The sequence below is a fragment of the Thamnophis sirtalis genome, unplaced genomic scaffold (genome assembly GCF_051295495.1).
Source record: "Thamnophis sirtalis isolate CommonGarterSnake01/CBP01778 unplaced genomic scaffold, rThaSir2_p1.2 scaffold_13, whole genome shotgun sequence".
In the NCBI taxonomy this organism is placed as follows: Eukaryota; Metazoa; Chordata; class Lepidosauria; order Squamata; family Natricidae; genus Thamnophis; species Thamnophis sirtalis.
The window spans coordinates 6,945,564-6,954,801 of NW_028261393.1; the positions used below are offsets into that span (position 1 = coordinate 6,945,564).

General features: G+C 49.1%; 1 protein-coding gene across 2 annotated transcripts in view; it reads left to right on the forward strand.

Annotated features, from left to right (window-relative positions):
* Positions 1 to 298: 298 nt before the first annotated feature.
* Positions 299 to 9,238, forward strand: part of ETHE1 (ETHE1 persulfide dioxygenase) — a 10,862-nt gene continuing 1,922 nt past the window's right edge. Inside the window, exons 1-5 of one of the 2 annotated variants that reach the window (XM_087727403.1) lie at positions 299 to 520; positions 2,669 to 2,813; positions 3,084 to 3,232; positions 6,417 to 6,546; positions 7,071 to 7,545. In XM_087727403.1, coding sequence (XP_087583529.1) covers positions 386 to 520; positions 2,669 to 2,813; positions 3,084 to 3,232; positions 6,417 to 6,546; positions 7,071 to 7,210 — 699 coding nt within the window. In that variant the 5' untranslated portion in view covers positions 299 to 385 and the 3' untranslated portion in view covers positions 7,211 to 7,545. Of the gene's footprint in view, positions 521 to 2,668; positions 2,814 to 3,083; positions 3,233 to 6,416; positions 6,547 to 7,070; positions 7,546 to 8,555; positions 8,646 to 9,238 lie in introns of those variants that run through there. The other variant, XM_087727402.1, reaches the window with a different exon arrangement.

Sequence of the window (9,238 nt, forward strand, 5' to 3'; positions counted from 1 at the left end):
GGGAGGGAGGGAGGGAGGGAGGGAGGGAGGGAGGGAGAGAGAGAGAGAGAGAGAGAGAGAGAGAGAGAGAGGATAGATGGATGGATGAGTGGATGGATGGATGGATGTGTGGACTATTGCTGTCGCTGGAGGAATTCGTTCCTACAAGTCCCAGCGTTCCTCCTTATGGCCCTTGCCGGCGGAGGCTGCCGGGAGTTGTAGTCCGGTTGCAACCTGGAAGGCTCGCGGCGCCTCTGGCCCTTTAAGGGGGCGCGTCCCTTCCCTTCCCTTCCCCTCCCCGTCTAGCCCAGCCCAGCCGAGCCAGTGTTAAAGGGCGTCACTTCGCCCTTCGCTCCGGTTCCTCGAAGGCTGGCGCGGCAATAAGAGCCACCACCACCACCCGACCATGCACCCGTTGCTGCTCCGGAGATGCCCTGCGGCTGCCCTGCGGCTCTTGAACGCGCCGCTTCCCCGCACCAGCCTCCCGCAGCGATGCTACTGCGCCGGCTCCGCCCAGCGCCGGGGGCTGCTCTTCCGACAGGTGAGCTCCGACAGGTGGGCACCCCCAGGCGCTGCCCCTTGGCCGGACTTCAGGAGATCTTTCGAGGATGGGCTTCGCCTTGGCTGCCTTTGCTTTCACTTCGGGCTTCGGGCTTGCCCGGCCGGGGCAGGGAGGGGAGGATGGGTATTGTAATCCAAGGCAGGTGGAGAAAGGCATGGGGTGTATGGAAAGTGGTAGGATAGGACATGTTGCCTGGATTTGGGGATTGGGGAGGGGGGGAGTCAACGTTTCCTCTATAAAAACCTCAGGGCTCTTAACTGCGTTATAAACAGGAAATTCAAAGCTTTGGGGATGTTGGAGTGCTTGTGGAAGAGGAGCTTCCCATTTTGGTTATCTTAATTAAAAGATGGGAATTGAAAAGTATTAAAATGAACTTTGCACCATCCCAAAGATGGTTATGGAAGGCTTTTAAAATTTGCTTTCCCTTTCCAGTACAGAGCAGGGGGGATGCTACAAGTTTTATTAGTTAGCAATAGCCCTTAGACTTATATACTGCTTTACAGCCCTCTCTAAGCGGTTTGCAGAGTCAGCCTGTTGCCCCCCCCCCCCCCAACAATCTGGGTCTTCTTTTTATCCAACCTCGGAAGGATGGAAGGCTGAGCCAACTTTGAACTGGGGAAAATTGAACTGCTGGCAACAAGCAGTCAGCAGAAGTAGCCTGCAGTACTGCATTCTAACCACTGCACCACTACGGCGTCCTTCCTTCCTTCCTTCCTTCCTTCCTTCCTTCCTTCCTTCCTTCCTTCCTTCCTTCCTTCCTTCCTTCCTTCCTTCCTTCTCATTTCCATTCCTTCCTTCTCTCCTTCCTTCTTTCCTTCCTTTCTTCTTCCTTCCTTTCTCCTTCCTTCCTTCCTTCCTTCTCATTTCCATTCCTTCCTTCTCTCCTTCCTTCTTTCCTTCCTTTCTTCTTCCTTCCTTTCTTCTTCCTTCCTTCCTTCCTTCCTTCCCATTTCCAGTCCTTCCTTCTCTCCTTCCTTCTCTCCTCCCTTCTCTCCTCCCTTCTCTCCCTCCCTCCTTCCTTCCTTCCTTCTCATTTCCCTTCCTTCCTTCTTTCCTTCCTTCCTTCTTCCTTCCTTCCTAAGCAACAGCACCTAGACATATACTGTTTCACAGTGCTTTACAGCCCTCTCTAAACTGTTTGCTGAGTCAGCCTCTTGCCCCCAACAATATGCTAAATCTAGGGGACCTGTTAGTCCATAGGTATCTATTCTTTCTTGAGAAATAAATTCTGAAGTAATCTCTTTACAGACTGGGGAGCTGCAATGTTTTGGTCACCACACTATAAAAAAAGATATTGAGACTCTTGAAAGAGTGCAGAGAAGAGCAACTAAGATGATCAGGGGACTGGAGGCTAAAACATATGATGAACGGTTGCAGGAACTGGGCAAGGATAGTCTAGAGAAGAGAAGGACCAGGAGAGACACGATAGCAGTCTTCCAATATTTGAGGGGCTGCCGCAGAGAGGAGGGGGGCGGTCAAGCTATTCTCCAAAGCACCCGAAGGCCAGATGAGGAATAATGGAAGGAAACCGAACAAGGAGAGATTCAACCTGGGAAATAAGGAGAAATTTTCTGACAGTGAGAACAATCAACCCATGGAACAGAAGTTGCCTTCGGAAGTTTTGGGAGCTTCATCCCTGGAAGCTTTCAAGAAGAGACTGTATCGCCATCTGTCAGAAATGGTGTAGGGCTCATGCTTGGGTGGAGGGTTGAACTAGATGACCTACGAGGTCCCTTCCAACTCTGTTAAACTGTTAATGTAACAGCTTCTCTGAGAGATGCTGGCAATCAAAATTGGCTAATTGTAATTAATTAAAATTCATGGTGGAGATTTAATATGCATAGCAATTCATGTAAGGCATTGGATAGAATGGAAATTTAGTAGTTTGCTTTCATTTAATAATAATAATAATAATAATAATAACAACAACAACAACAATAACAACAATAATAAATCATTTTAATTTAAATGTTTCTGGGTCTAGAGCAGGCGGTCTCCAAACTTGGCAACTTTTCGACTTTGATTTCCAGAATTCCCCAGCCAGCATGGCTGGATACAATTGGACTGTTTCACTTGCCCTTCCATGGACTAAGTTCTTGTTGGTTTTTTTCCCCCTTCACCTGCCAGCTCTTCGAGTCAGAAAGTTATACTTACACTTACCTGCTAGCAGACATGAAAACAAAGGAAGCCATTCTAATAGACCCCGTTTTGGAAACAGCCAAGCGCGATTCAACATTGGTGAAGCAACTTGGACTTAATTTGCTATATGCAAGTGAGTGGTTTTCCATCTCCATTATATAGAATGTAAAGGATGTATATTTGTGTTTTTATTTTTATAATTGTAATGTACGCTGAAAACGGCATTTAATTTCGTTTGTACCATGTGCAATGGCAATAAAGTAAAGTAAACTTTGAGGAAACAATTATGCATTAGGTAGAGGAAGATGTATGGTCTCCTGCTTAGGCAGGGGGTTGGACTAGATGACCTGCAAGGTCCCTTCCAGTTCTATTAATCTGCTAAATTTCTCCTCCTCCTTGGCAGTCAACACTCATTGCCACGCTGATCATATCACTGGCACGGGACTCCTGAAGCAGCTCCTTCCTGGCTGTCGCAGTGTCATCTCCAAGCACAGTGGGGCCATCGCTGATCTCCTGATCCAGGAAGATTATCACCTCAAATTTGGAGCTTTTGTAAGTCTGTGAACAGATTCCTGGAGACTTTAAGTTGCCTGAACAGGAACTGGGCTCTAAGATTCCTTCACCTTGGCTACTTGGCTACCGCTCTTGACTTACGATTGTAATGGGCTGTCCATCGCGGTCATATAAGTTGTGACAGTCGTAAAACAGGTTGGCCACATGACCGACCTGATTTTACGACCTTTATTGTTGCGGTTCTTAAGCGAAGGCCACAGTTGTTAAGTGGACCTGTTCTTTCTTCATTTGTATTCGTTAGTTTGTCAAACATGTACAAGATAACAGGTATAAATACAAACATGGATATGAACGAAAGGAATGAATACAAATAAATGGGGGACAGTAGGACAGAGAGGAAAGGCACGCTGGTGCGCTTCTGCACGCCCCTTTTACGGACTGCTTAGGAATGGGGTGAGGTCCACAGTAGACAATTTGAGGTTGAAGCTGTGGGGGGTTTGAGGCTGTAACAACGGAGTCAGGTAGAGCATTCCAGGCGTTGACCACTCTGTGGCTGAAGTCGTATTTTCTGCAATCGAGTTTGGAGCGTTTTACCTTGAGTTTGTATCGATTGTTTGCTCATGTATGATTTCAGATTTCAGATTTAGTTTATTTGTATGCCGCCCTTCTCCGGGAGGGACTCAGGGCGGTGAACAACTCAAAAGGGGGAAAGGGGACATAAAACACAATACACGTAATTAAAATACACAAGAATCACACAGCCATACAAGTCGAGAGGGGAAGGGAACTCATCAACCCCAGGCCTGCCGGCACAGCCAGGTTTTGACGGCTTTCCGGAAGGCCTGGAGAGAGGTGAGGGTCTGAATCTCTGCGGGGAGCTCGTTCCAAAGGGCCGGAGCTGCTACAGAGAAGGCCCTCCCCCGGGTGGTAGCCAGGTGGCATTGGCTGGTGGACGGAACCCGGAGGAGGCCGACCCTGTGTGATCTAACGGGTCTTTGGGAGGTAATTGGCAGCAGGCGGTCTCTCAAGTACCCAGGTCCAATACCATGAAGGGCTTTATAAGATTCAGATTATTGAGGTTGAAGCTGAAGAAGTGGTTGATAGGTAAGATGTAGGAGGCAGTTTTGTGTACTGTGCTTAGATCGGACTGCAGACGGCGCAGTTCCAGATTGTCCAAGCCCAGAATTTCAAGCCTGGTGGCGTAAGGGACTCTACAGCGAGCAGAGGAGTGGAGGACTCTTCTCGTGAAATACCTCTGGACCAGTTCAATCGTATTAATGTCTGATGTACAGTGTGAGTTCCAGGCAAATGGACTGTATTCGAGAATTGGTCTGGCAAAGGTTTTGTAAGCCTTAGTTGGCAGTACAATGTTACCGGAGAAGAAGCTTTTGCAAAATTAGGTTAACAACTCTTCATGCCTTTTTTGCAATGCTGTTGCAATGAGCTCTGGGGCTTAGAATTTGGCCCAGTTTTTTTCTGAGTCCTTCATAAATTGTAAACATAATGCGTGAGAGGGAGCCTGCCCAGCACACAACGGAGTGAAACTGGTAGTTCCTCACATTTAGAAATAACACATTTATCACTTCCTCTGCACTCCACCCTGCCTCCTCGTTTGTTTTCCCACAATTCACCAACGGGCTTGCTTCATTCTCTCCTACGCCTGCAAAGCTCCGCTTGGACGGATTTACTTCCTAGAACAGTGATGGGCAACCTTTTTGGCGTGGTGTGTCAAAAATCGGCAAGAAATCGAGCATAACTCGTGTTGTGTGTCACTTCGACAAAAACATAATTTTGCGCAATTTATAGTTGCTGCTAATGGCGCTCACAGTTCCCGTTGGCACTCCGCTGTTCCCTGCTGTGGTGCGGTCGTAACCGACAGTCCCAGGGGTAGACTCTCTGTGCCGGCCTGACTGGAGAGAGGCGCGCATTGTTCCCGTGCTCCTCTCCTGCGGGTCCTCCCTCGCCGCGCTGATGACGTGTGTGTGCACGGCACGCACGCCTTACCAGCAGCCCCTGCGCTAAGAAAGGGGCGGCGGCGATACAGTAAGTGAGTGTGGGCGGGGGAGATCACACGTCCCACCCCTCACCCCCCGTTCCTCCAGCACAGATTCTTTCATCCTCGGCGGCCGTGCAGGAGCCGAGGATGAATCACATGAAATCCTGTGCGTGTCACCCCAAATGGCTACGCGTGTCAGCACTGACACGCGTGTCATAGGTTCGCCATCACTGTCCTAGAAGCTACCTTTGGGCTCCAATCCGGTGGAAGTTTAACTTTCAAGTATATTTTAGCTGGGCAATCTCAAGATTTGAGTCCTGTGAGCACCCGATATTAGTCCCAGCTTCTGCCAAACTAACAGTTCGAAAGCACGTAAAAATGCAAGTAGGAAAAATAGGAACCACCTTTGGTGGGAAGATAGCAGCGTTCCGTACACCTTCATCTGAAGTGGTGCCTAGGTAGGGGGTTGGACTAGAAGACCTCCAAGGTCCCTTCCAATTCTGTTATTCTATTCTATTCTACTCCTAAAAGGGACACGGCGACTCAGTAGCTGAGACACTGAGCTTGTCGATGAGAAAGGTTAGCAATAGCAATAGCAGTTAGACATATACCGCTTCATAGGGCTTTCAGCCCTCTCTAAGCGGTTTACAGAGTCAGCATATCGCCCCCACAGTCTGGGTCCTCATTTCACCCACCTCGGCAGGGTGGAAGGCTGAGTCAACCTTGAGCCTGTGAGATTAGAACCACTGAACTGCAGATAGCAGTCAGCTGAAGTAGCCTGCAGTACTGCACCCTAACCACTGCGCCACCTCGGCTCCTGTCGGTTGACAGTTGCGGTTTGAATCCCTAGCGCTGCGTAACGGAGTGAGCTCCCGTTCTTTGTCCCAGCTTCTGCCAACCTAGCAGTTCGAAAGCAGGTAAAAATGCAAGTAGAAAAATAGGGACCACCTTTGGTGGGAAGGGAACAGCCTTTGGCGTTTAGTCATGCTGGCTACATGACCATGGAGACGTCTTCGGACAGCGCTGGCTTTTTGGCTTTGAAACGGAGATGAGCACCGCCCCCTAGAGTCAGGAACGACTAACACATACGTGCGAGGGGAACCTTTACCTTATGAATTCTGGGCGTTGCAGTTCCATTACTTTAGGGAGGGCGACAAGAACAGAATGCTAATATAAAATGTGAGACAGACTCTTAGGAACATTAGTGACGTGTTGTTGTGGTTTCAGGTGTTAAAAGCTCGTGCCACCCCTGGCCACACGGACGGCTGCTTGACCTATGTGCTGAATGACAACACAATGGCTTTCACGGGAGATGCTTTGCTGATCCGGGGATGCGGCAGGACGGATTTCCAGCAAGGTACGGAAAACTTTGGGATCTGATTGATTGATTGATTTTATTACATTTATATGCCGCCCTTTTCCCCAAGGGGGACTCAGGGCGGCTCACAATTCAAATCAGGGGAGGGGGGTACAGACAAGAAATAAAAAAGACGGAACATAATAATACATAATTTAAAAAAAGACACAACAGTCATACCATTCGAGGCGGGGGGCAACAGCTCTTTAGCCCCAGGCCTGTCTGAACAGCCAGGTTTTAAGGGCTTTGCGGAAGGCCTGGAGGGTGGTGAGGGTTCGAATCTCCACGGGGAGCTCGTTCCATAGGGTCGGAGCAGCCATAGAGAAGGCTCTCCTCCGGGTAGTCGCCAGTCGACACTGGCCGGCGGATGGAATTCGGAGGAGGCCTAATCTGTGGGATCTAATCGGTCTAGTGGAGGTAATTGGCAGCAGGCGGTCTCCCAAGTACCCAGGTCCAATACCATCTGGTTATGAACCCTGTTTCAGCTTTGCAGCTCGTGAGAGAGTGGGGATTTTTTTATACAGGCAGTCCTCGACTTACAACAGTTTGCCCAGTGAGAGTTCAAAGTTACAACGGCACGGAAAACAGGACCATTTTTCGCACTCATGCTGCAGCAGCATCCCTGTGTTTGCGTGATTTTCATTCGGATGTGCTTGACAACTGACTCGCAGATATGACGATTTGCAGTGTCCCGGGCTCATATGGTGACAAGCAAAACACGTGGAAAGCAGATTCATTTAACGACCGGGTTACTCATTGAACAACAGTGGCGATCCCCTTAACCGACACGGCAAGCAAAGTCGTAACAAGAGGCAAAACAAATTTCTCACTTCGCAACATAAATTTTGGGGCTCAACTGTGGTCGTAAGCTGAGGATCACCTGTAGGAGGACGGAACTTTTTATTTTTTTCCTTGTCGGAATCTCTAAGGAGAGTTCAGAATTCTGCCCCTTGGCTTCAACTTCCTTATTCTGCACGAGGTGTAAATTTCTTAGGCCTCCCGAAGGGGAGCAAAGTCCGTTCTGTTTTAGAAAGAGTCATTTTCCACTTCAAGGGGAACCTTTTGCCTTTCATGCAGTTTGAAACTGGATTTATGTTTCTTCCAGGAGGAAGGCAGTGGCTCAGGGGCTAAGACGCTGAGCTCGTCGATCAGAAAGGTCGGCAGTTTGGCGGTTCGAATCCCTAGCACCGCATAACAGAGTGAGCTCCTGTTACGTGTCCCAGCTTCTGCCAACCTAGCAGTCTGAAAGCATATAAAAATACAAGTAGAAAAATAGGAGCCACCTTTTGGTAGGAAGGGAACAGCGTTCCATACACCTTCGGCATTGAGTCATGCCAGCCACATGACCACGGAGACGTCTTCGTACAGTGCTGGCTTTTCGGCTTTGAAACGGAGATGAGCACCGCCCCCTAGAGTGGGAAACAATTAGCACATACGTGCGAGGGGAGCCTAAACCTTTACCTTTATTTCTTCCAGATGACCCAAAAATCTAGTTGCTCTAAACCAGGGTGTCAAACTCAAGACCTGGGGACCGGATCCAGCCCACTGTGTTCTTAGATCGAGCCTGCAGGATTGCCCTGGAAATAGCAAAAGACCAGCCCGTGATGCTTCTGCCCGCGAAAACGGAGCTAGGGAGAGCCGCGTGTAACCCTCCCAAGCTTCGTTTTCGATGGCAGAGGGATGCAGGAGGCCATCTCAGCTGAAAATGGAGCTTGGGAGCCTGTTTTGGCTGGCCATGCCCACCCTGACCACACACACGCACACACGCACACACACACACCACCCCGAGATCAAACACAACCCTGATGCGACTCTCAGTGAAATCAGGTTTGAGACCCCTGATCTAGGGATTCTGATTGCATGCAGGAGACTTATGCCTATGTTACAAGAGGGGGGTTTTCAGCCTAATATTTGTCAGGAGAATAACTGGGGAGAATAATTGCTCCAAACTCTACGTTACAAAAAAAAAAGAATCTGCTTAATGGTTACAGCTCCATTCTCATCTCCAGGTTCTGCCGAAACCCTTTACAACTCCGTCCACAAGAAAATCTTCACCCTTCCAGGTGACTGCCTGATCTATCCTGCCCATGACTACACAGGTGAGTTGGTGAGCGCTTTTTACTCTCTTCTTCTTCTTTTTAATCTTTTAAGTTTAGTTCGCATTAGGTTTTCCTCTTGCGATCAACATTCCAAACTGGACATAGATACACCAGATTTAATATTGTTGTGGCCTCGACTTATGAGCATCATTGAGCCCCAAATTTCTGTTGTTAAGTGAACGTTGCCCCATTTCACGACCTTTCTTGCCTCAGTTGCTAAGTGAATCACTGCAGTTGATAAATTCATAACCCGGTGTTGTGGCCAGCCAATGGCCTGCGAAGCTGGCAGCAGATTCGGACAGTGAGGAGGTTGAGGAGGGACATGGGCCAGTCCTGGAGTCTGGGGAAGGCTCGGATGAGGGCTCTGTGTCGGAGGCAGAGAGGGGGCCAGGGCCGTCTGACAGTTATCAGCTGCCTTCGGAGTCAGACATCAGTGAGGCAGAAGAACAGCTGGAGCCTGTTCCCAGTGTAGGCATGTGCAGAGTTGCCAGACGAAGGGAACAGCTAAAGAACAAGGGTCGACTTGGGAGTAAGGCCACAGGTGGATGGTGAATGGCCCCTCCCAGAGGAGATAAAAGAAGAGCAAAAAGGGA